Source organism: Entelurus aequoreus, linkage group LG11, assembly GCF_033978785.1.
Source record: "Entelurus aequoreus isolate RoL-2023_Sb linkage group LG11, RoL_Eaeq_v1.1, whole genome shotgun sequence".
NCBI classification, from domain to species: Eukaryota; Metazoa; Chordata; class Actinopteri; order Syngnathiformes; family Syngnathidae; genus Entelurus; species Entelurus aequoreus.
Window position 1 is genome coordinate 1,530,022 of NC_084741.1, and position 27,989 is coordinate 1,558,010.

Here is a 27,989-nt window from a genome sequence, read left to right on the forward strand (position 1 = left end):
TGAGATATACATTGAATTAAGATGACTTAAAGGAAACTAAATGAGCTCAAATATAGCTACAAATGAGGCATAATGATGCAATATGTACATATAGCTAGCCTAAATAGCATGTTAGCATCGATTAGCTTGCAGTCATGCAGTGACCAAGTATGTTTGATTAGCACTCCACACAAGTCAATAACATCAACAAAACTCACCTTTGTGCACTCACGCACAACGTTAAAAGTTTGGTGGACCAAATGAGACAGAAAAAGAAGTGGCATAAGAGTGAAAACACGTCCTAGAAAGTCCGAGAAAGTTATACATGTAAAGAAACTAAGGTGAGTTCAAGGACCGCCAAAATTAGTAGGACAAAACGGCGCTCGCCAAATACTCGAATCAGTGAAGCATGTTTAATATAAACAGTGTGCTTTATAACAATTAGGGAGGTTTGTGTCATGTTTGTCCTCCTACAGAAACCATATTAAAACAAAAATTATTTTTTTTCCCCTCATCTGTTTCCATTTTTCATACATTTTTGAAAAAGCTTCAGAGAGCCACTAGGGCGGCGCTAAAGAGCCGCATGCGGCTCTAGAGCCGCGGGTTGCCAACCCCTGCACTAGGGGAACATATTGTAAGCAATAAAGACTTCATTTAGAGTTATTTGTTTAGGGTTAGGGTTAGGGTTAGAGGGTTAGGGTTAGAATAAGGCCATGCCGAATAAGGCATTAATAAGTACTTAATAATGACTAGTTACTAATTTGCATGTTAATAAGCAAAGATATCCGATATTCCGATATTGTCCAACTCTTTAATTACCGATACCGATATCAACCGATATCAACCGATATATGCAGTCGTGGAATTAACACATTATTATGCCTAATTTGGACAACCAGGTATGGTGAAGATAAGGTACTTTTTAAAAAAATTAGTAAAATAAGATAAATAAATTAAAAACATTTACTTGAATAAAAAAGAAAGTACAACAATATAAAAACAGTTACATAGAAACTAATAATGAATGAAAATGAGTAAAATTAACTGTTAAAGGTTAGTACTATTAGTGGAGCAGCAGCACGCACAATCATATGTGCTTACGGACTGTATCCCTTGCAGACTGTATTGATATATATTGATATATAATGTAGGAACCAGAATATTAATAACAGAAAGAAACAACCCTTTTGTGTGAATGAGTGTAAATGGGGGAGGGAGGTTTTTTTTGGCTTGGTGCACTAATTGTAAGTGTATCTTGTGTTTTTTATGTTGATTTAATTTTTAAAAAAAATAAACGATACCGATAATAAAAAAAAACGATACCGCGGGTTGCCAACCCCTGCACTAGGGGAACATATTGTAAGCAATAAAGACTTCATTTAGAGTTATTTGGTTAGGGTTAGGGTTAGAGGGTTAGGGTTAGAATAAGGCCATGCCGAATAAGGCATTAATAAGTACTTAATAATGACTAGTTACTAATTTGCATGTTAATAAGCAACTCATTAATGGTGAATATGTTCCCCATACTAAAGAGTTACAATGTTTTTTTACTGGTGCAGAAAATGAAGCGTGCATGAACATCACCTTGTTCAAAGAACAAAAGCAACACAGTGCATAAACTCACAACAAATGACACACCTGCAAACCAGTCAGCTGTTGCCGTATCCGCAATACGCCCATAAGGAGAAGTTTGTATTCACACGATGAGTCGGGTGTGTCTTGACCTCAGCCGAACCCCCTGAGCCCGACTCACCGAACCCCTAGGGTTCCATCCAACCCAGGTTAAGAACCACTGGTCTAGAAGGAGGTTCCGCAGCCTCCGTAGCAGAACCTCCAGGTTCTGTAACAGCTTCTTCACTCATGCCGTAAGACTCTTGAACGCATCGTAATAATTCCCTCCAAAAATGGATTACTGGCTGGAATATAAAGACAATATAACATACACCCATAAACATGGATTATATTTATCTGTACAGTAATCTATTTATTTATATCTGCACATTATTGCTCTTCTATCCTGCACTACCATGAGCTAATGCAACTTCTTATCTGTACCGTAACATTTGAATGACAATAAAAAGCAAGTCTAAGTCTAAGTTTCAGGCTAGCTTGGCGATTAGCATGTCTGCTCTTAGCTCGCTATTGTTTAGTGTGTAACAAAATGTCCTCCATTGTCCACAATAGAGGTGAGGAGTAGGGATGTCCGATAATGGCTTTTTGCCGATATCCGATATTCCGATATTGTCCAACTCTTTAATTACCGATACCAACCGATATCAACCGATATATGCAGTCGTGGAATTAACACATTATTATGCCTAATTTGGACAATCAGGTATGGTGAAGATAAGGTACTTTTTAAAAAAATTAGTAAAATAAGATAAATAAATTAAAAACATTTTCTTGAATACAAAAGAAAGTAAAACAATATAAAAACAGTTACATAGAAACTAATAATGAATGAAAATGAGTAAAATTAACTGTTAAAGGTTAGAACTATTAGTGGACCAGCAGCACGCACAATCATGTGTGCTTACGGACTGTATCCCTTGCAGACTGTATTGATATATATTGATATATAATGTAGGAACCAGAATATTAATAACAGAAAGAAACAACCCTTTTGTGTGAATGAGTGTAAATGGGGGAGGGAGGTTTTTTGGGTTGGTGCACTAACGGTAAGTGTATCTTGTGTTTTTTATGTTGATTTAATTAAAAAAAAAAAAAAAACGATACCGATAATAAAAAAAAACGATACCGATAATTTCCGATATTACATTTTAAAGCATTTTTAAATAAAATAAAATAAGATAAATAAATTAAAAACATTTTCTTGAATAAAAAAGAAAGTACAACAATATAAAAACAGTTACATAGAAACTAATAATGAATGAAAATGAGTAAAATTAACTGTTAAAGGTTAGTACTATTAGTGGACCAGCAGCACGCACAATCATGTGTGCTTACGGACTGTATCCCTTGCAGACTGTATTGATATATATTGATATATAATGTAGGAACCAGAATATTAATAACAGAAAGAAACAACCCTTTTGTGTGAATGAGTGTGAATGGGGGAGGGAGGTTTTTTGGGTTGGTGCACTAATGGTAAGTGTATCTTGTGTTTTTTATGTGGATTTAATAAAAAATTTAAAAACTTTTTTTTTAAAAAAAACGATACCGATAATAAAAAAAAAACGATACCGATAATTTCCGATATTACATTTTAAAGCATTTTTTAAATAAAATAAAATAAGATAAATAAATTAAAAACGTTTTCTTGAATACAAAAGAAAGTAAAACAATATAAAAACAGTTACATAGAAACTAGTAATGAATGAAAATGAGTAAAATTAATTGTTAAAGGTTAGTATTATTAGTGGACCAGCAGCACGCACAATCATGTGTGCTTACGGACTGTATCCCTTGCAGTCTGTATTGATATATATTGATATATAATGTAGGAACCAGAATATTAATAACAGAAAGAAACAACCCTTTTGTGTGAATGAGTGTAAATGGGGGAGGGAGGTTTTTTGGGTTGGTGCACTAATGGTAAGTGTATCTTGTGTTTTTTATGTTGATTTAATTTAAAAAAACAAAAACGATACCGATAATTAAAAAAAACGATACCGATAATTTCCGATATTACATTTTAAAGCATTTCTTAAATAAAATAAAATAAGATAAATAAATTAAAAATATTTTCTTAAATACAAAAGAAAGTAAAACAATATAAAAACAGTTACATAGAAACTAGTAATGAATGAAAATGAGTAAAATTAACTGTTAAAGGTTAGTACTATTAGTGGACCAGCAGCACGCACAATCATGTGTGCTTACGGACTGTATCCCTTGCAGACTGTATTGATATATATTGATATATAATGTAGGAACCAGAATATTAATAACAGAAAGAAACAACCCTTTTGTGTGAATGAGCGTAAATGGGGGAGGGAGGTTTTTTGGGTTGGTGCACTAATGGTAAGTGTATCTTGTGTTTTTTATGTTGATTTAATTTAAAAAAAAATAAACGATACCGATAATTAAAAAAAAAACGATACCGATAATTTCCGATATTACATTTTAAGGCATTTTTTAAATAAAATAAAATAAGATAAATAAATTAAAAACATTTTCTTGAATACAAAAGAAAGTAAAACAGTATAAAAACAGTTACATAGAAACTAGTAATTAATGAAAATGAGTAAAATTAACTGTTAAAGGTTAGTACTATTAGTGGACCAGCAGCACGCACAATCATGTGTGCTTACGGACTGCATCCCTTGCAGACTGTATTGATATATATTGATATATAATGTAGGAACCAGAATATTAATAACAGAAAGAAACAACCCTTTTGTGTGAATGAGTGTGAATGCGGGAGGGAGGTTTTTTGGGTTGGTGCACTAATGGTAAGTGTATCTTGTGTTTTTTATGTTGATTTAATTAAAAAAAAAAAAAAACGATACCGATAATTAAAAAAAACGATACCGATAATTTCCGATATTACATTTTAAGGCATTTTTTAAATAAAATAAAATAAGATAAATAAATTAAAAACATTTTCTTGAATACAAAAGAAAGTAAAACAGTATAAAAACAGTTACATAGAAACTAGTAATTAATGAAAATGAGTCAAATTAACTGTTAAAGGTTACTATTAGTGGACCAGCAGCACGCACAATCATGTGTGCTTACGGACTGTATCCCTTGCAGACTGTATTGATATATATTGATATATAATGTAGGAACCAGAATATTAATAACAGAAAGAAACAACCCTTTTGTGTGAATGAGTGTAAATGGGGGAGGGAGGTTTTTTGGGTTGGTGCACTAATTGTAAATGTATCTTGTGTTTTTTATGTTGATTTAATTTTTTTTTTTTTAAACGTTACCGATAATTTCCGATATTACATTTTAAAGCATTTTTTAAATAAAATAAAATAAGATAAATAAATTAAAAACATTTTCTTGAATACAAAAGAAAGTAAAACAATATAAAACAGTTACATAGAAACTAGTAATTAATGAAAATGAGTCAAATTAACTGTTAAAGGTTAGTACTATTAGTGGAGCAGCAGCACGCACAATCATGTGTGCTTACGGACTGTATCCCTTGCAGACTGTATTGATATATATTGATATATAATGTAGGAAGCAGAATATTAATAACAGAAAGAAACAACCCTTTTGTGTGAATGAGTGTAAATGGGGGAGGGAGGTTTTTTGGGTTGGTGCACTAATTGTAAGTGTATCTTGTGTTTTTTTATGTGGATTTAATTTTTTTTTTTTTAAACGTTACCGATAATTTCCGATATTACATTTTAAAGCATTTTTTAAATAAAATAAAATAAGATAAATAAATTAAAAACATTTTCTTGAATACAAAAGAAAGTAAAACAATATAAAACAGTTACATAGAAACTAGTAATTAATGAAAATGAGTCAAATTAACTGTTAAAGGTTAGTACTATTAGTGGAGCAGCAGCACGCACAATCATGTGTGCTTACGGACTGTATCCCTTGCAGACTGTATTGATATATATTGATATATAATGTAGGAAGCAGAATATTAATAACAGAAAGAAACAACCCTTTTGTGTGAATGAGTGTAAATGGGGGAGGGAGGTTTTTTGGGTTGGTGCACTAATTGTAAGTGTATCTTGTGTTTTTCATGTGGATTTAATAAAAAAAAAAAAAAAAAAAACAACAAAAAAAACGATACCGATAATAAAAAAAAACGATACCAATAATTTCCGATATTACATTTTAAAGCATTTTTTAAATAAAATAAAATAAGATAAATAAATTAAAAACGTTTTCTTGAATACAAAAGAAAGTAAAACAATATAAAAACAGTTACATAGAAACTAGTAATTAATGAAAATGAGTAAAATTAACTGTTAAAGGTTAGTACTATTAGTGGACCAGCAGCACGCACAATCATGTGTGCTTACGGACTGTATCCCTTGCAGACTGTATTGATATATATTGATATATAATGTAGGAACCAGAATATTAATAACAGAAAGAAACAACCCTTTTGTGTGAATGAGTGTGAATGGGGGAAGGGAGGTTTTTTGGGTTGGTGCACTAATTGTAAGTGTATCTTGTGTTTTTTATGTGGATTTAATTTTTTTTTTTTTAAACGATACCGATAATTAAAAAAAACGATACCGATAATTTCCGATATTACATTTTAAAGCATTTTTTAAATAAAATAAAATAAGATAAATAAATTTTAAAAAATTTCTTGAATACAAAAGAAAGTAAAACAATATAAAAACGGTTACATAGAAACTAGTAATTAATGAAAATGAGTCAAATTAACTGTTAAAGGTTAGTACTATTAGTGGACCAGCAGCACGCACAATCATGTGTGCTTACGGACTGTATCCCTTGCAGACTATATTGATATATATTGATATATAATGTAGGAACCAGAATATTAATAACAGAAAGAAACAACCCTTTTGTGTGAATGAGTGTAAATGGGGGAGGGAGGTTTTTTGGGTTGGTGCACTAATGGTAAGTGTATCTTGTGTTTTTTATGTTGATTTAATAAAAAATTTTAAAAAAATTTTAAAAAAAAAACGATACCGATAATTAAAAAAAACGATACCGATAATTTCCTATATTACATTTTAACGCATATATCGGCCGATAATATCGGCAGGCTGATATTATCGGACATCTCTAGTGAGGAGTATTATCTTAGGGCTCCCACAAGACACACAGTCAGTTGCGAGCCGCCTCAGTCAGACAAGGGAGCAAAAATAAATCTGGTATCAGCTGGAGGGGATCGGCGTTGAAAGGCATTGCAATTAGAAATGGCCGTACTTTATTCGCGAAACCGAACTGGATACCGATCGGTCAGTCAGCGTGTCCCTGGTGTCCAGACTCTTGGATGCACTCAGAGAGTGATACAGATGTGAAGTCCATAGTAGGGTTGTACGGTATTGGTATAGTACAGGGGTCGGCAACCCGCGGCTGCTAGTCAAACCTCGGGACACGCCCACGGCCGCGCACATCCAGGGACGCGCCGCCAGCTGCAATCATTCACCGGCAATCAGCGCACCTGCCTGTAATGAGGGAGCTGCCTTCATAAGCCTGCTCAACCTGCCATCACGCGCGGGGATATAGTCTTCTGTACCGTAAGCCGACACAAGCTTTATGCTCTCTCACTCTCTCACTCGCTCGCTCTCTCTCTCTCTCTACGTGTCTACCTGATCTTGAGATGGAACTGGCTGACAACCGACAAAGACATGTGGGTGTCCAAGTTAACAGCGGACCTTGAAGATGTTTCACGCCAGAAGGCTGTTCTTGCTCAGAATCACAAATAGTGTGATATTGAAAACCTCCCCAAAGCAGACAAACTTGTGTTCCAAACATGGAACGCTATCCCCCACTTTTATGTGAACATGAACAAGTACCGTAATTTCCGGACTATAAGCCGCACCTGACTATAAGCCGCACCAGCTAAATTTAGGGGAAAATACAGATTGCTCCATATATAAGCCGCACCCGACTATAAGCCGCAGGGTTTTGATGTGTAATTAGCGTAGTATATAGGGGTTCCTGCTACCACGGAGGGGATTGTCGGGACAGAGATGACTGTTTGGGAACGCAAAGCGTCCCATTTATTAACAATAAATCTTTCAATCATTCAATCAAACTTTCACATATTTGACATGGCGAACAGCATTCGTGCAGAGTACAAATAATACAACGGTGCAAAGTAATACAAAGTGCTCGCATGTACGTTATCAAAATAAGCAGCCTACCGGTATATGAAAAGTCAGTCTTTAATCATTGTGTCATCGTCTTCCTCCTGCGTACTAAAACCACCCAAATCCTCTTCGTCTGTGTCGGAGAAGAACAGGCCGTAAATAAGCCGCACCCTTGTATAAGCCGCAGGGACCAGAACGAGGGGAAAAAGTAGCGGCTTATAGTCCGGAAATTACGGTATGCACTTGGAGTCCTGTCGATCTTTGCACCCACATATGTATGTGAGCAGGTGTTCTCCAACATTAACTTTATTAAAAACAAACATCGCATACGCCTCCCAGATGAGAGTTTACAATCCGGTGTGAAGATAAAGGTGACGTCATACAGCCCTGATGTGGAGACAATGTGCGCTGCGGTTCAGGAGCAGAAATCACTGTATAATAAATCTTTTTATTTCCTATAATTTTGCATGTATTGACATTTTTTAATTGTTCAGTGAAATAGACATTTTGTTATTCAGGTTGGCAGCTGACTGCACGGCGCCAGTAAAAGGAGGACGGCACAGAGACAGAGGACGGCATTTTTGGTTCTCTGCCAGTGGATAATTCCATCCATCCATTTTCTACCGCTTATTCCCTTCGGGGTTGCGGGGGGCGCTGGAGCCTATCTCAGCTACAATCGGGCGGAAGGCGGGGTACACCCTGGACAAGTCGCCACCTCATCGCAGGGCGTGGATAATTTAAGTTTGGCGTTTTGTTTTTTCATTACTACAAGGAGGACTTAAATTGACATTAAGTATTTTACTTAACCTTCAACCCGCCGTCTTTTTCGGAGTTAAAAACGTTTTGTTTCATGCAGAAATTTTATTATATATTATATCTCTCTCATTGATTTCATAAATGTAACCCATAATAGTTTGTTTATACATAGCACAAAGCAAAAAAAAAACGTTATATGCAGTGTTATTTCATTTTAAATTTCAAAAGAGTTTTGTGGCTCCCATTGTTTTCTTTAATTTGTGAAACGGGTCAAAATGGCTCTTTGAGTGGTAAAGGTTGCCGACCCCTGGTATAGTACCACGATACTAATTCATTATATTCGGTACTATACCGCCTCTAAAAAGTACCGGATCCCCCGGCCCACCCGTCGTCGTCACGTGGTGTCATTGCTGGTTTCACCAGCAGAGGAGCATGTTGGGCAGCGCACACACACAGAGTACTTACAAGCAGACACAGTGTGTAGACAGAAAAGGGAGAATGGATGCATTTTGGTGTAAAAAGTCAAGATAAAGGTGAAGTTATAACACTGAAACACCCTCAGGAAGAGCTGCTTTAGGACATGCGGCTAACATCCATCCACAGTGTTTTAGCTACTTCTAAATCACTAATCCTGGCCTCCATGGCGACAAATAAAGTAAGTTTCTTACAAGTATCATTATCACTGCAGGACGAGGAATAGCTAAACATGCTTCACTACACATCGTAGCTCACCATCGTCAAAATGTAAACAAATGTCATGGGTGGATCTACGCCTGACATCCACTGTAATGATACCAAGTGCAAGAGCGTATCTAGTCGATACTACTATGATTACACCGATACTTTTTAGCATCACAAAATCTACATTATGTTTATAAAGTCAGTAAATATGTCCCTGGACACATGAGGACTTTGAATATGACCAATGTATGATCCTGTAACTACTTGGTATCGACATGATCCATACCTAAATGTGTGGTATCATCCAAAACTAATGTCAAGTATCAAAGAAGAGAAGAATAAGTGATTATTACATTTGAACAGAAGTGTAGATAGAACATGTTAAAACAGAAAATAAGCAGATATTAACAGTAAATGAACAAGTAGATTAATAATAAAATTTTTTACAGTTTGTCCCTCATATTGTGTACAAAATAATAGAATGATAAATGACACAATATGTTACTGCAGACTAATTAGGAGTCTTTGTTTGTTTACTTACTACTAAAAGACAAGTTGTTCACTATTTTATTTACGGACTAAATGACAATAATAAACATATGTTTCATGTACATTAAGATTTGTTGTTACAATAAAGACAATAATTTCAAAAAAATGGTGGTTCCCCCTTATTTAGAAACGTACCGAAAAGTATGGAAATACATTTTGGTTTGGGGACAACACGAGTCCAAAGTGACATTTACTGTCCGTTGGTCATTTCCCAGCTTGAAAAAAAAATCCATACTAGCTCACCCAAGCCGTCAATTCCCCCGCTGGCAAATGCACAAATTGACTTTGGGGAACATGCGAGTGGAGCGGTACTCACGAGATGGCCTCCACCATGGCGAGGCCCATCATGATGGAGCAGGCGGCATGGTCCTCCCTGTAGTCTGGCAGGCCACAGATGCAATAGTAACAGTCTCCCAGGATCTTGATCCTCAGCTGGTGATATTTCTAAAAAATGTGGACGGGGTTTTTGTCAGAGGAAGGAACCATTTCCCTCCCTTCATGATGCTCTGACCATGCAGAACTTTCTAGTACAGCTTTGTCAAAGTCAAGTTGATGGGTAACTTACTTTGGAATCATGAGTCGAGGTGTGTCCCTGTTCGATAAAGAACTGTCCAGAGAAAGCTAAGGTCGTAGTATTTATTTTGGGATGGCAAATAAACATCAGAGTGCAGAGCAGCAAGAGAAGAAGGGCCAGGGAGAGACGGACGAAGGAACTTTCCCCCTGGCTCTTCTCCCTGTATACAAACTGCTGCACCTCCAGTCACCAGTCCGTAAAGCTGCTCAAGTTTGTGGACGACACCACCCTCATCGGGCTCATCTCGGATGGCGGCAAGTCCGCCTACAGGAGAGAGGTGGACCGGCTGGCGTCCTGGTGCAGCCTCAACAACCTGGAGCTGAACGCCCAGAAAACAGTGGAGATGATCATGGACTTCAGGAAAGTCACAGCCCCACCATCCCCCCTCACCCTGATTGACTCTCCCACCCCCGTCTCCATCGTGGACTCCTTCCGTTTCTTGGGCACCACCATCACCCAGGACCTCCAGTGGGAGCAGACCATCAGCTCCCTCATCAAGAAGGCCCAGCAGAGGATGTACTTCCTGCGGCAGCTGAGGAAACTGAAGGTGCCGACCGAGATGCTGGTGCAGTTCTACTCGGCCATCATGGAGTCCATCCGTGTGGTTCCCCGGCGCCACACTGGACTGCAGCGCATGGTACGTGCTGCTGAGAAGGTGATTGGCTGCAAGCCCCCATCCCTCCAGGACCTGTTCTCCTCCAGGACCAGGAGGCGTGTGGGTGGGATCACAGCTGACTCTTCTCACCCTGGACACAAACTATTCTCCCCTCTCCCCTCAGGCAGGAGACTATGGTCCATCCAGACCCACACCTCCCGCCACCAAAACAGTTGTTTCCCCTCGGCCATCAGACACATGAACAATAACAGATCTGATAGCTCAGTCACAGCTCATGTTATTACCTATTCTGTGTTTTATGTCTTTTATGTTGCACCAAGAAAAAATCCTAGTTTGTGAACCCGCTCTCAAACAATGGCAATAAAAACTATTCTGATTCTGATTCTGAACTTTTAGAGCCTTCTGTCATGGAGGAGGAGGGACAAGAAGGGAAGCATGGGCCGATACAGAACACAATGGTATGTTCATAACCAGTCTACACGTGCTTAGTGGACTTGGAGAAGGCATTCGACTGTGTCCCTCGGGAAGTTTTGTGGGGAGTGCTCAGAGAGTATGGGGTATCGGACTGTCTGATTGTGGTGGTCCGCTCCCTGTATGATCAGTGTCAGAGCTTGGTCCGCATTGCCGGCAGTAAGTCGGACCTGTTTCCAGTGAGGGTTGGACTCCGCCAAGGCTGCCCTTTGTCACCCATTCTGTTCATAACTTTTATGGACAGAAATTCTGGGTGCAGTCAGGGCGTTGAGGGGATCCGATTTGGTGGCTGCAGGATTAGGTCTCTACCTTTTGCAGAAGATGTGGTTCTGATGGCTTCATCTGGCCAGGATCTTCCGCTCTTACTGGATCGGTTCGCAGCCGACTGGGATGAGTATCAGCACCTCCAAGTCTGAGTCCATGGTTCTCGCCATCTCCGGGTTGGGGAGGAGACCCTGCCCCAAGTGGAGGAGTTCAAGTACCTCGGAGTCTTGTTCAAGAGTGGATGGTGAGATCGACAGGCGGATCGGTGCGGCATCTTCAGTAATGCGGACACTGTATCGATCCGTTGTGGTGAAGAAGGAGCTGAGCCGGAAGGCAAAGCTTTCATTTAGCGGTCGATCTACGTTCCCATCCTCACCTATGGTCATGAGCTTTGGGTCATGACCGAAAGGACAAGATCACGGGTACATGCGGCTGAAATGAGATCGGGCGAGAAGCTCTGCCATCCGGGAGGAGCTCAAAGTAAAGCTGCTTCTCCTCCACATGGAGAGGACCCAGATGAGGTGGTTCAGGCATCTGGTCAGGATGCCACCCGAACGCCTCCCTGGGGAGTTGTTTAGGGCACGTCCGACCGGTAGGAGGCCACGGGGAAGACCCAGGACACGTTAGGAATGTTGGGAACACCTCAGTATCCCCCGGGAGGAGCTGGACGAAGTGGCTAGGGAGAGGGAAGTCTGGGCTTCTCTGCTGAGGCTGCTGCCTCGGATAAGCGGAAGGAAATGGATGGATGGATGGACACATATAATATATATATGTATACTGTATGTATGTCTGGATTCATTGGGTTTCTTATGGGGAACTGATTACCAACAAAATAGAAATACAATTATAGCTGAAGGACAGTAATCAGTGAGACACTTACTGCGGCCAGTTTGTCAAATCGAGCGAAGAGTTCATTGAGGAGTTTGACCAGCTCTTGGGCGCTGCATGACGAGGACAGCTGGGTGAAGCCCACAATGTCTGCAAACAGAATACTGCACCACCACAACCAGAGACAATATTATTAGACAATGTCTGCAAACAGAATACTGCACCACCACAACCAGAGACAATATTATTAAACAATGTCTGCAAACAGAATACTGCACCACCACAACCACAGACAATAGTATTAGGCAATGTCTGCAAACAGAATACTGCACCACCACAACCAGAGACAATATTATTAGACAAAGTCTGCAAACAGAATACTGCACCACCACAACCAGAGACAATATTATTAGACAATGTCTGCAAACAGAATACTGCACCACCACAACCACAGACAATAGTATTAGGCAATGTCTGCAAACAGAATACTGCACCACCACAACCAGAGACAATATTATTAGACAAAGTCTGCAAACAGAATACTGCACCACCACAACCAGAGACAATATTATTAGACAATGTCTGCAAACAGAATACTGCACCACCACAACCACAGACAATAGTATTAGGCAATGTCTGCAAACAGAATACTGCACCACCACAACCAGAGACAATATTATTAGACAATGTCTGCAAACAGAATACTGCACCACCACAACCAGAGACAATATTATTAGACAAAGTCTGCAAACAGAATACTGCACCACCACAACCAGAGACAATATTATTAGACAAAGTCTGCAAACAGAATACTGCACCACCACAACAAGAGACAATATTATTAGACAATGTCTGCAAACAGAATACTGCACCACCACAACCAGAGACAATATCATTAGACAATGTCTGCAAACAGAATACTGCACCACCACAACCAGAGACAATATTATTAGACAAAGTCTGCAAACAGAATACTGCACCACCACAACCAGAGACAATATTATTAGACAAAGTCTGCAAACAGAATACTGCACCACCACAACAAGAGACAATATTAGACAATGTCTGCAAACAGAATACTGCACCACCACAACCAGAGACAATATTATTAGACAATGTCTGCAAACAGAATACTGCACCACCACAACCAGAGACAATATTATTAGACAATGTCTGCAAACAGAATACTGCACCACCACAACCAGAGACAATATTATTAAACAATGTCTGCAAACAGAATACTGCACCACCACAACGAGAGACAATATTATTAGACAATGTCTGCAAACAGAATACTGCACCACCACAACCAGAGACAATATTATTAGACAATGTCTGCAAACAGAATACTGCACCACCACAACCAGAGACAATATTATTAGACAATGTCTGCAAACAGAATACTGCACCACCACAACCAGAGACAATATTATTAGACAATGTCTGCAAACAGAATACTGCACCACCACAACCAGAGACAATATTATTAGACAATGTCTGCAAACAGAATACTGCACCACCACAACCAGAGACAATATTATTAGACAATGTCTGCAAACAGAATACTGCACCACCACAACCAGAGACAATATTATTAGACAATGTCTGCAAACAGAATACTGCACCACCACAACCAGAGACGGACACAGGCAGACAGTTAGAAATGTACTGAGGGTGTCCCCATCCAATATTCAGAATCAGCAAGCATTGGACCGTATCGGCCTCCATCTAAATGGTCTGATACAAGAACTCCAATACAAGAAGTCTGCGATATAAGTAGGACTGCTCGTATGGCACATGGTATCGCACACAACTAAACACGCAGCAGGCCTGCTCGTATCGCACGTGGTATCGCACACAACTAGCCACGCGGCAGGACTGCTCGTATCGCACACAAGTAAACACTCTGCAGGACTACTTGTATCGCACATGATACTACACGCAAGTAAAACACTGCATCACTGCTTGTATCACACATGATATCAAACACATATAAACACACTGCAGGATTGCTTGTATCACACATATCACGCACAAGTAAAACACGGCAGCACTGTTTGTATCGCACATGATATCACACAAAAGCAAACACGCTGCAGAACTGTTTGGGTCGCACATGACTTTACAAAAAAGTAAACAGGCTGCAGGACTGTTTGTATCGCACATGATATCCCCCACAAGTAAACACGCAGCGGGACAACTCGTATCGCATATGATATCGCACACAAGTTAACACTGCAGGACTGCTCGTATTGCACATGATATCACACACAAGTAAACACGCAGCAGGACTGCTAGTATCGCACATGATATCACACGCACGTAAACACGGAGCCGGACCGCTTGTATCGCACATGATATCACACACAAGTAAACACTCTGCAGGACTGCTTGTATCACACATTATATCACACGCAAGTAAAACACTGCATCACTGCTTGTATCACACATGATATCAAACACATATAAACACACTGCAGGACTGCTTGTATCGCACATGATATCACATACAAGTAAAACCCGGCAGCACTGTTAGTATCGCACATGATATCACACAAAAGTAAACACGCTGCAGGACTGTTTGGATTGCACATGATATCACAAGAAAGTAAACACGCTGCATGACTGTTTGTATCGCACATGATGACGCACACAAGTAAACCCGCAGCAGGACTGCTCGTATCGCACATGATATCCCACAGACGTAAACACGCAGCGGGACTGCTCGTAACACACGTGATATCGCACACAAGTAAACACAAAACAGGACTGCTCGTATCGCACCTGATATCGCACGCATGTCAACACGTAGCAGGACTGCTTGTGTCGCACATGATATCACACACAAGTAAACACTCTGCAGGACTGCTTGTATCGTACATTATATCGCACGCAAGTAAAACACGGCAGCACCGTTTGTATCGCACATGATATCACACAAAAGTAAACACGCTGCAGGACTGTTTGGATTGCACATGATATCACAAGAAAGTAAACACGGTGCATGACTGTTTGTATCGCACATGATACCACACACAAGTAAACACGCAGCGGGACTGCTCGTATCGCACATGATGTCACACCCAAGTAAACACGCAGCAGGACTGCTCGTATCGCACATGATATCACAAGAAAGTAAACACACAGCAGGACTGCTTGTATCGCACATGATATCACACATGCAGGCACACATGACATACATATTTTCTTTTTGCTGATATGGGCGCGACACTTGGATAGTGATACGGGCTGAGGCCAGCCCTATGGTAGATGTGCATTACCTGACATTCTCATGTCTGTACATGTACATGGTGTTAAACTGCTGCATCTCCTTCTGGCTGGGCTCCTTCTTCATGTCCTGCAGCATCTCGTCTGCGATGTGTTTGGGAAGAATGGACAGCAGCAGGCGTTCCTGCACACCAACGCACAATAAGAGACCAGGACTCCTGACCAAGACCTCAAGGCGGGCTCACGTTACACCAGTTTTAAAGTCTCTGCATTGGCTCCCTGGGAGTTTCAGGGTCAATTTTAAGGTTCTTCTTATGGTTTATAAATGTTTTTTATAAACATTTGGGGCGGCGTGGCTCTGTTGGTACGGCGGCTGTGCCAGCAACTTGAGGGTTGCGGGTTCGATCTCCGCTTCCGCCATCCAATCACTGCCGTTGTGTCCTTGGGCAAGATACTTTACCCGCCTGTATTGTGGCCAAACAGCTCCATTCTTGTTTCATCTGACCACAGGACTTTCCTCCATGTGATGTCAGATGAAACAAAAATGGAGCTGTTTGGCCACAATACCCAGCAATATGTTTGGAGGAGAAAAGGTGAGGCCTTTAATCCGAGGAACACCACCAGGGGTGTAACGGTACGTGTTTTGTATTGAACCGTTTCGGTACGGGGCTTTCGGTTCGGTACGGGGGTGTACCGAACAAGTTTCTAAGCTAAAGCTAACTTTAGCTGCTAAAGTGTTAACAAGCTGCTTTGCTCCTTCTGCGGCTGCCTCAGCACGCAGCATTGTCCCACCCACACAACCATCTGATTGGTACACACGAAGCGTTATCAGCCAATCAGCAGTGCGTATTCAGAGCGCATGTAGTCAGCGCTTCAGCGTCGAGCAGATAGGTGTTTAGCAGGTGAGCATCAGGCAGCGGACTCTCCCCAAATGATAATAAACACCTCCCAGTCAACTACTAGTAACATCACTATGAGCCCGTTGACCTTCTAGAAATATAAACTGGAGCTCAGCTCGCTCGCAGTCCTGGCTTGAGGTGAAGGCTAATTACCTCTCAGTTCCAGCCACATCGACCCCTTCTGAGCGCCTATTTTCAGCTGCTGGGAATATTGTAAACAAGAAAAGAACCAGAGCATGTAGACATGCTAACCTTTCTTCATTACAACTGTTAGACACTCACTGGAATGAGTAGAATTGGTTATTGTGTACTGTGTTGGACTGGGTGTTTATTTTGCACATTTTAAAAGCAATACTTAATGTTTACAGTGCTCCAGAATATTTAGATTGGCACTTTTTTGTATTGGATGTTTATCTTTATTTTTGCACATTTTAGCAAATAAGCAATACTTTCACTTTTGTTGAAATGTTCACACTGTTGTTACAGAATATTTCGTTTTGCACTTTTTTGTATTGGATGTTTATCTTTATTTTTGCACATTTTAAAGCAAAATAAGCAATACTTTTACTTTTGAAATGCTTATACTATTGCAGAATATCAAGATTTGCACTGGATGTTGACTTTTATATTTGCACATTAAAAAGCAAATAAGCTACTTTTAATTTTGTTAAATGTTAAAAGTTTTAAATGTTTACATTGTTACAGAATATTTTGTCATGTTGTTGTCAATGTTGACTGAGTGGCCATACTTCTTCTTTTTTGTAAATAAAAGCCATGCCTTTTGAAAAAACAGGCCTACATTTATTTTTTCATCTTCATTTTAAATTAAAAAAAAAAATCGGTAAAAGGAAAAATAATCTATAGATGAATCGAAAAAAATAATCTATAGATTAACCGATTAATCGAAAAAAATAATCTATAGATTAATCGATAGAAAAATAATCGTTAGCTGCAGTCTTATCCTTTTTCATTGTCCCATTTAAAGCAGCAGTTCCATTGGCAGCAAAACAGGCCCAGAGCATAATACTACCACCACCATGCTTGACGGTAGGAATGGTGTTCCTGGGGTTAAAGGCCTCACCTTTTCTCCTCCAAACATATTGCGGAGTATTGTGGCCAAACAGCTCCATTTTTATTGATATTATATACCACATGTGTGTGTACCAACACAGTGACATGAGAGAATGATATTATATACCACATGTGTGTGTGTGTACCAACAGTCGGTACAGTGACATGAGAGAATGATATCATACAGCAGGTGACCTCTGACCTGTTGCTGGCTCTGCTCCTCCAGGTTGAGCTTGACCTCCAGGGACTGTCTGGCCTCCAGGAAGGCCTTGCGGTGCTTCCTGTCGGCCATGTAGTAGGACATGACTCCCACGGTGATGGCGCACATGTAGATGACCACGTTGGCCAGGAGCTGCGGTGGCAAAGTAGGAACACGGTCAGTCTTGTCACATGTCAGAGGACAAGATGTCTTCTCATCTCATGCCTAGGGATGATGTTTGATAAGAAATGATCGAGTATGAGCCCATTATCGAATCCTCTTATCGAACCGATTACTTATCAATTCTCTTATCGAATCCAGATAGGTTGTTGTATATGGAAAAAAACACAAAATTTGGTTGAACAAAAGCTCACTTTTATTTTATAAGAAAAAAATTAAATTAAATTAAAAAATAAATATTGACTGCTACCCCCCTAAAAAAATGTAAAAAAAAAATATTGACTGTTGTTACCCAAAGTATATTAAGTGGGATTTTTCAGAAAAACAAATATATACATGAACACAAAAACAAGCTGTCTGTGATCACTATAGGTGTATAAATAATAATATAGTGTTAAATAAAATCAGTCCCTTGGGCACAAAACTGAAAATAATACAGCTCTCCAAAAAGTGCACTTCTGCTGCTATTGGAACATACTAACTACACACACTATGACACTAAGAACACCACAGTCATCAATCAACAATTCTTCCCCCCTTACATGAGCGCGAAACCTGGCAATAATTGCATATTGCCTGTTCTGCCCTCACTATACGTGTTGAGGTTATACAGCTTGGCAGACAGCTAACAAACAATCCAAAGCAGATTCATCCATTTAGGCTCTCCAAAAAGTGCACTTCTGCTGCTATTGGAACATACTAACTATACACACAGGCAGACAGCTAACAAACAATCCAAGACGTCTAATAAAGTTCCAAAGCAGATTAATCCATTTAGGCTCTTTATTGTTGTTGATCTTGCTTTGTCTTTTCCTATCTTTACTTTTGTCTTGCACTGGACTATTTTTTTTTTTTTTTTAAACTGAAATACAAGCAATGACAAATTTATAAGCTATGTGATTCAATTAATGTAATACACAATATGTAAATATTAGCTTCACACAAATATACAGTACTATCATCAAACAAATACTTCTGAGTGTTGAAACTATTTCGATGGTGGAAATACACGACTGGCAGCCATTTGAAGTCCTCAAAACATCCAAAAAGATCGTTTTTCAATAAACATCTTAGTATCAAACTTAACTACTTTCCACCTTAATATTGAGTTACATAAACAAGTTAAACAGTTTACTTACACACTTATCTTTTCCAAGGCTTGTAAGAGCTAACACAACTTGTCTACTTCTCAATTGTCTCAACCCGGAAGTGCCCAAACTAATGACGTGTAGTATTTTCATATCGCCACAAGGTGTCAGTAAGAGTCTACAATCAAATGGGCAGAACATTGCAGGTCCCACAGGGCATTACCTGTACGTGGGGAGGGATTCGTTCCCAGGGATTCGAATAAAGGACCAACTCTTTTTCTTTACTATAGTGGCCTCGATAACGGGAACCGGTTCTCAAAAAGGGATTCGAGTCCATGGAATCGGTTCTTTTCTTATCGCACAACCGGGAGAACCGATTTCGAACATCATCCCTACTCATGCCTACACATCTTTGTTCAGTCTTCAAGGTCCAGGTTTGGTTTGGGAAGGACAAGACCACTCCTTCTTGGGTTCACTGTTCTCTCAGTAGGAATACTTTACAGTAGAAATTACACTTCCACCCATTACCAGCGCCCAAATTTGGCATTTCCACGTATATATCAACATCGTCGTTCTTTTTTATCCGTATCTGTAAGGTTTTGGACATAAACCGACAAGTTGGTCAACTTTGACATCCAACTTCGACCCTGAGATAGCGAGAAAGACACAAAAAACTACTTTATTTTAACCCTTCGAGAGGATGGATGAATTGTTGACCTAAAGGGGAAGATATAAACATCCCAGTGAGAGCAGACAGTAAGTGATTGTTTTATTACGTTTGCAGATCTTGTTTAGCACGTAGCAACACTGCTACATGACGCTTAGTGTTTGACTAAAGCTGCATCGGTTTAGCACACAGCTTGTAAAACTTGTAGATCATCCTCCTTATATTCAGGCTCAAAAATAGAAGTTTCCGGATTATCGTTTGTCCCAAAGTAGTCTTCGTTGTCTCTCGTCAAGTCTGCAATGATTGGTAGTCTTCTTGTTGTTGAAGGGAAAGTGAGCGTTGTGATGCGTCTGTGACGTTAATACTTAAAATGATCAAAATATGTAAATAGTACATGTTATTATGAATGTTACTAGATACTACATATATACTTACAGCGTGTATATATTGGATGTTTTTAGGCGGAATAGATGACTTTTGCTGGAGTTTGTTTACAAGATAACTGCCATGTGGCCCTCAATGAAAACCAGTTTGACACCCCTGTCAATGTAAACACTATCAAATACACAATCATACATAAATATGGGATCAAAGACTGTGTGTGTGTGTGTGTGTGTGTGTGTGTGTGTGTGTGTGTGTGTGTGTGTGTGTGTGTGTGTGTGTGTGTGTGTGTGTGTGTGTGTGTGTGTGTGTGTGTGTGTGTGTGTGTGTGTGTGTCATTACTTTGCATGATCAGCTCAGACCGGTTGTAATTTCCTTATGTCCACAGTGTGTGCAGTAAAAAGCAAGAAGGTAGTACAACATGCAGTACAAGCGCTGCATTGTACTGCATGTTGTAAAAGTACACCTTCACGGGCTTGATATTTGGACAAAAGATGGACGCTCCTTCTATTGGTCAACAAGACGGATGTCTCTCACGTGTGGCAACATCAAGAAAAAAAGCTTCAATACTGAGCTTTTATTCTTGAAATAAGGATTTTTGACAGAAAAGCTGCTTAGTTGACACAAAATACACAAAACACATCGACATCACAGTTTTAATTGATGCTGGTTTTCCTTACATTTAATTTTTTTAAGCACATTTGTCGTATTTTGGGTCTAAAATAAGTAATACGTCAATAAAGTACATTATCTTTTCTGACTAAATGTATTTGTATTTTTTAATTCAATACTATATAATGAAATAAAAAATATTATATGATCATGCATTAAATGTAAAACTAATGTGTATAAAAATTCAGTGCAGAAAAATGTAGTGTACAATGAATTAAGTGTAAAGAAATGAGTGTGAAAAAACGCAGTGTGAAAATAAAATCAGCGTATAAAAACTCAGTCCAAAAAAATTCTGTATAAAAAAATAAATTAAAGTCCGTGTATAAAAATTCTGTGTAAAACATTTAGTGTATACAATTCAGTGTAAAAACATTCAGTGTATTAAAAAAAATCAGTGTATAAGAATTCAGTGCATAACATTCAGAGTGTAAAAAGTTCAGTTTAAAATAATTTAGTGTAAAAAAACATGACTAGTGAGTAGAAATATAGTATAAAAAATTGGGGGTAAAGAATTCAGTATATACAAATTCAGCATAAAGAAAATTCAATGTAAAAAGAAAATCGCTGCAGAAAAATAAAATTTCCGTTAAAAATCACTGTAAAAAAAAACAGTGTAAAAGAATTCAGTGAGTAAAATTTCGGTGTAAATAAAGATCAGTGTAACAAAACAAAGTCAGTGTAAAAAAACTCAGTCAATAAAAATTCAGGATAAAAAAAATCAATAAAGTCAGTTTACAACAATTCAGTGTAAAACAAATTCAGTGTAAAACATTTAGTGTATACAATTCAGTGTATAAAAATTCAGTGCATAAAATTCAGAGTGTACAAATTAAGTGTCAAATAATTTAGTGTAAGCAAATTGAGTGTAAAGAACATGACCAGTGTATAAAAAGTCAGAGAGTAGAAATATAGCATAAAAAAAATTGGGGGTAAAAAATTCAGTGTATAAAAATTCTGCGTAAAAAGAAAATCAGTGTAAAAAAGTTCAGTGGAAAATCATTTAAGTGTATAAAAATTTGGCATAAAAAGTCAGTGTAAAAAAACACTGTATAAAAATGTGTATAGAAATTCAGTGTAAAAAAAACAGTGTATAAGACTTAAGTGTTAAAAAATGGAGTGTAAAAAAAGAATCAGTGTATAAAAACTAAAATTTCAGTGTAAAATATTCGGAGCAAAAATTGCGTGTGTATGAATTCAGTGTAAAAATATTAAGTTTAAAAACAGTTAGTGTATAAAAATTTAGCGTAAAAAATCACTGTAGAAACATTTAGTGAGTAAAAATTCAGTGCAAAAACAGACTTAAGTGTAAGAAAATTGAGTGTAGAAAAACAATCAAGTGTATGAAAACTAAAATTTCAGTATAAAATATTCGGAGTAAAAATTGCGTGTATATAAATTCAGTGTAAAAACATTTAGTGTATAAAAATTTGGCATAAAAATCACTGTAAAAGTATTTAGCGAGTAAATATTCAGTGCAAAAACAGACTTAAGTGTAATGAAATTGAGTGCAAAAAAACAATCAGTGTATGAAAACAAACATTTCAGAATAAAATATTCGGAGTAAAAATTGTGTGTATATAAATTCAGTGTAAAAACATTTAGTGTAGGGATGTCCGATAATGGCTTTTTGCCGATATCCGATATTCCGATATTGTCCAACTCTTTAATTACCGATACCGATATCAACCGATATATGCAGTCGTGGAATTAACACATTATTATGCCTAATTTGGACAACCAGGTTTGGTGAAGATAAGGTACTTTTTAAAAAAATTAGTAAAATAAGATAAATAAATTAAAAACATTCTCTTGAATAAAAAAGAAAGTACAACAATATAAAAACAGTTACATAGAAACTAGTAATGAATGAAAATGGGTAAAATTAACTGTTAAAGGTTAGTACTATTAGTGGAGCAGCAGCACGCACAATCATGTGTGCTTACGGACTGTATCCCTTGCAGACTGTATTGATATATATTGATATATAATGTAGGAAGCAGAATATTGATAACGGAAAGAAATGGGGGGAGGGAGGTTTTTTGGGTTGGTGCACTAATTGTGAGTGTATCTTGTGTTTTTTATGTTGATTTAATTAAAAAAAACAAAACAAAAAAAAAAACAAAAAAAAAAAAAAAACGATACCGATAATAAAAAAAACGATACCGATAATTTCCGATATTACATTTTAACGCATATATCGGCCGATAATATCGGCCATCTCTAATTTAGTGTATAAAAATTTGGCGTAAAAAAATGTAGTGAGTAAATATTCAGTGCAAAAACAGACTTAAGTGTACAGAAATTGAGTGTAGAAAAACAATCAAGTGTATGAAAACTAAAATTTCAGTATAAAATATTTGGAGTAAAAATTGCGTGCATATAAATTCAGTGTAAAAACATTTAGTGTATAAAAATTTGGCATAAAAATCACTGCAAAAGTATTTAGCGAGTAAATATTCAGTGCAAAAACAGACTTAAGTGTAATAAAATTGAGTGCAAAAAAACAATCAATGTATGAAAACAAACATTTTAGAATAAAATATTCGGAGTAAAAATTGTGTGTATATAAATTCAGTGTAAAAACATTTAGTGTAGAGATGTCCGATAATATCTTTTTGCCGATATCCGATATTCCGATATTGTCCAACTCTTTAATTACCGATACCGATATCAACCGATATATACAGTCGTGGAATTAACACATTATTATGCCTAATTTGGACAACCAGGTACGGTGAAGATAAGGTACTTTTTTTAAAAATTAGTAAAATAAGATAAATAAATTAAAAACATTTTCTTGAATAAAAAAGAAAGTACAACAATATAAAAACAGTTACATAGAAACTAGTAATGAATGAAAATGAGTAAAATTAACTGTTAAAGGTTAGTACTATTAGTGGAGCAGCAGCACGCACAATCATGTGTGCTTACGGACTGTATCCCTTGCAGACTGTATTGATATATATTGATATATAATGTAGGAACCAGAATATTGATAACAGAAAGAAATGGGGGGAGGGAGGTTTTTTGGGTTGGTGCACTAATTGTGAGTGTATCTTGTGTTTTTTATGTTGATTTGATTCAAAAAAAACAAAATAAAACAAAAAAAAAAACGATACCGATAATAAAAAAAAACGATACCGATAATTTCCGATATTACATTTTAACGCATATATCGGCCGATAATATCGGCCATCTCTAATTTAGTGTATAAAAATTTGGCGTAAAAAAATGTAGTGAGTAAATATTCAGTGCAAAAACAGACTTAAGTGTAATAAAATTGAGTGCAAAAAAACAATCAGTGTATGAAAACAAACATTTCAGAATAAAATATTCGGAGTAAAAATTGTGTGTATATAAATTCAGTGTAAAAACATTTAGTGTAGGGATGTCCAATAATGGCTTTTTGCCGATATCCGATATTCCGATATTGTCCAACTCTTTAATTACCGATACCGATATCAACCGATATATGCAGTCGTGGAATTAACACATTATTATGCCTAATTTGGACAACCAGGTATGGTGAAGATAAGGTACTTTTTAAAAAAATTGGTAAAATAAGATAAATAAATTAAAAAATGAATAAAAAAGAAAGTACAACAATATAAAAACAGTTACATAAAAACTAGTAATTAATGAAAATGAGTAAAATTAACTGTTAAAGGTTAGTACTATTAGTGGACCAGCAGCACGCACAATCATGTGTGCTTACGGACTGTATCCCTTGCAGACTGTATTGATATATAATGTAGGAAGCAGAATATTGATAACAAAAAGAAATGGGGGGAGGGAGGTTTTTTGGGTTGGTGCACTAATTGTGAGTGTATCTTGTGTTTTTTATGTTGATTTAATTTTAAAAAAAAAAAAAACGATACCGATAATAAAAAAAACGATACCGATAATTTCCGATATTACATTTTAACGCATATATCGGCCATCTCTAATTTAGTGTATAAAAATTTGGCGTAAAAAAATGTGAGTAAATATTCAGTGCAAAAACAGACTTAAGTGTACAGAAATTGAGTGTAAAAATGAATCAGTGTATAAAAACAAACATTTCAGTATAAAATATTTGGAGTAAAAATTGCGTGTGTAAAAAATGAGCGTATAAAATTTAATAAGCGCTTCAGTCTTAATTGAACCAAAGTGAGTCCTTTTTTTCTGCACTGAAATGTCAAAGGCAGTATTTGAAGAAAGTGAAGAGGTAGAAAATGGATGGATGGATGGATGGATGGAAGTCCCGCCCCCTAGAACCCCAAAGGTAATGTGTCTCACCTGTCTTCCCAGCGCGGCTCCTTGGATGTTCTCCTGCTGCTGCTGGGCGATGGTGACCCCCAGGACCAGGGTGTGGACCCCGCAGGTGACGCTGGCCATGAGCACGATGGGCGTCAGCCTCAGCGGCAGCGTGAGGAAGAAGGAGAAGCTGAAGAAGGCCTGCCAGCCCACCGTGTCGCTGGCCTGGTGGGAGCGGGCGTAGTTCAGACCCAGGTGGCAGAAGATCTGGGCGGCTATGAGCACCCACAGGGCGTAGGGCACCACCCGCCTGGAGATGCGCTCCGGCAGCAGCCCGAAGCGGCACAGCAGGTAGAGCACCACGTCGGCCAGCAGTCCCAGCGAGGCCACCAGGACGGAGGCCAGCTTGTCGCTGGTGTAGACCACGGCGCACATGACGATGACGAAGCTGTCGAAGAGCGCGGCGAACACCACCAGCACCAGCAAGGTCTCGTGTCTCTGCCGGCGGAAGTAGGTCTGGTACAGGTTCTCCAGGGACTCCGGAGCGAAGGTGAGCCGCATGAAGCGGGGCAGGCAGAGGCAGCATCCCGAGCTCCGCACCGTCACCTCATGCGTCCTCCCCACCGCCTGCCCGGGGTCGGAGGGCAGCGTCACCGAGCAGTCCGCCGAGTACTCGGCCGAGCACTCCGGCTCGGAGAAGGCTCGGTTCCGAGGCATGCTCTCGGTCGGTGTGGTCACACGGGGCGCCGGTCGGATCCGGCGCGCGTCACGGGCTGCGTGTGCTCCGAGGTGGACTGGCTGACTTTGACCGAGTGGCCCCGCCTCTCCAGCCACATGACCCAGAGCGCGGCCTCAGCGGGGTGACGGCTGCTTTCCACAGCGCCGCGCCATGGTGACGGTCTGAGTGGGCACGCTCCACCACTTGAGCGCGGCTGGACGGACCGCCTCCACTGTCTCCATGGTCCTGGGAAGAGCTCACCACCTAGCACACCTCTCGTCCCCTGCGGTCTAAAAAAAGCCGCCATTAAACGTTACAGTGAGCATACCGTGCAAAATAAACCTAGCAAAATAAGTCAAGTCTAAGTTGGGGCCATAATGAGCCCAAACGCTAGCATAAATCCTCTGAATGCTAACGTTAGCATGAGGACATAGGACACGTTATAAAACTAGCATAAATCCTCTGAATGCTAACCTTAGCATGAGGACATAGGACACGTTATAAAACTAGCATAAATCCTCTGAATGCTAACCTTAGCATGAGGACATAGGACACGTTATAAAACTAGCATAAATCCTCTGAATGCTAACCTTAGCATGAGGACATAGGACACGTTATAAAACTAGCATAAATCCTCTGAATGCTAACGTTAGCATGAGGACATAGGACACGTTATAAAACTAGCATAAATCCTCTGAATGCTAACGTTAGCATGAGGACATAGGACACGTTATGAAACTAGCATAAATCCTCTGAATGCTAACGTTAGCATGAGGACATAGGACACGTTATAAAACTAGCATAAATCCTCTGAATGCTAACCTTAGCATGAGGACATAGGACACGTTATAAAACTAGCATAAATCCTCTGAATGCTAACGTTAGCATGAGGACATAGGACACGTTATAAAACTAGCATAAATCCTCTGAATGCTAAGGTTAGCATGAGGACATAGGACACGTTATAAAACTAGCATAAATCCTCTGAATGCTAACCTTAGCATGAGGACATAGGACACGTTATAAAACTAGCATAAATCCTCTGAATGCTAACGTTAGCATGAGGACATAGGACACGTTATAAAACTAGCATAAATCCTCTGAATGCTAACGTTAGCATGAGGACATAGGACACGTTATAAAACTAGCATTAATCCTCTGAATGCTAACGTTAGCATGAGGACAGGACACGTTATAAAACTAGCATAAATCCTCTGAATGCTAACCTTAACATGAGGACATAGGACACGTTATAAAACTAGCATAAATCCTCTGAATGCTAACCTTAGCATGAGGACATAGGACACGTTATAAAACTAGCATAAATCCTCTGAATGCTAACCTTAGCATGAGGACATAGGACACGTTATAAAACTGGCATAAATCCTCTGAATGCTAATGTTAGCATGAGGACATAGGACACGTTATAAAACTAGCATAAATCCTCTGAATGCTAACTTTAGCATGAGGACATAGGACACGTTATAAAACTAGCATAAATCCTCTGAATGCTAACGTTAGCATGAGGACATAGGACACGTTATAAAACAAGTCATGATTTTCAGGTTCAAACAAACACAACTTGCTAACATGCTAACATAAAAGGTTAGCATGCTAACATAGGAAGAGGTTTTTAGGTTCAAACGAAAACACTTGGCTAAAATGTTAGCATAGTTACATTAGCGTCAAGTATCGAAAGCCATATTTTTATTATTGTTGTGATTTCCATCCATCCATTTTCTACCGCTTGTCCCTTTGGGGGTTGCGGGGGGTGCTGGGGCCTATCTCAGCTGCATTCGGGCAGAAGGTGGGGTACACCCTGGACAAGTCGCCACCTCATCACAGGGCTAACACAGATAGACAGACAATTTGTACTATTATAATACTATGATTATTATTATTATTTGTATCATAATTATATTAGCAGTAGTATTATTATAGTATTATTTATATTGTTATTATTAACATCAATGTTATATTATTATTATTTGTTACTTTATTTATTGTTATTACTATTAATAATATTATTATTATATTATTATGACTATCATTACGTTTACTTGTGTTATTGTTGTTATTATTATTATTAGTGTTATATTGTTAATATTCGTTATTATTATTACTATTATTATGATTAATATTGTTATTATTATTTTTATCGTAATTATATTAGTGGTAGTTGTATTATTTATTTACTAT

The 27,989-nt window shown here is 38.4% G+C and overlaps 1 protein-coding gene across 2 annotated transcripts in view; it reads right to left on the reverse strand.

Annotated features, from left to right (window-relative positions):
* LOC133659690 (adenylate cyclase type 3-like) overlaps positions 1-27,989 on the reverse strand; it is an 85,440-nt gene that overhangs the window by 49,749 nt on the left and 7,702 nt on the right. For both annotated transcript variants that reach the window (XM_062062283.1, XM_062062282.1), the window contains exons 2-6: positions 25,115-26,080; positions 17,852-18,001; positions 15,733-15,863; positions 12,504-12,615; positions 10,015-10,142 (exon numbers count right to left, since the gene is read on the reverse strand). In XM_062062283.1, coding sequence (XP_061918267.1) covers positions 10,015-10,142; positions 12,504-12,615; positions 15,733-15,863; positions 17,852-18,001; positions 25,115-25,789 — 1,196 coding nt within the window. In that variant the 5' untranslated portion in view covers positions 25,790-26,080. The remainder of the gene's footprint in view (positions 1-10,014; positions 10,143-12,503; positions 12,616-15,732; positions 15,864-17,851; positions 18,002-25,114; positions 26,081-27,989) is intronic.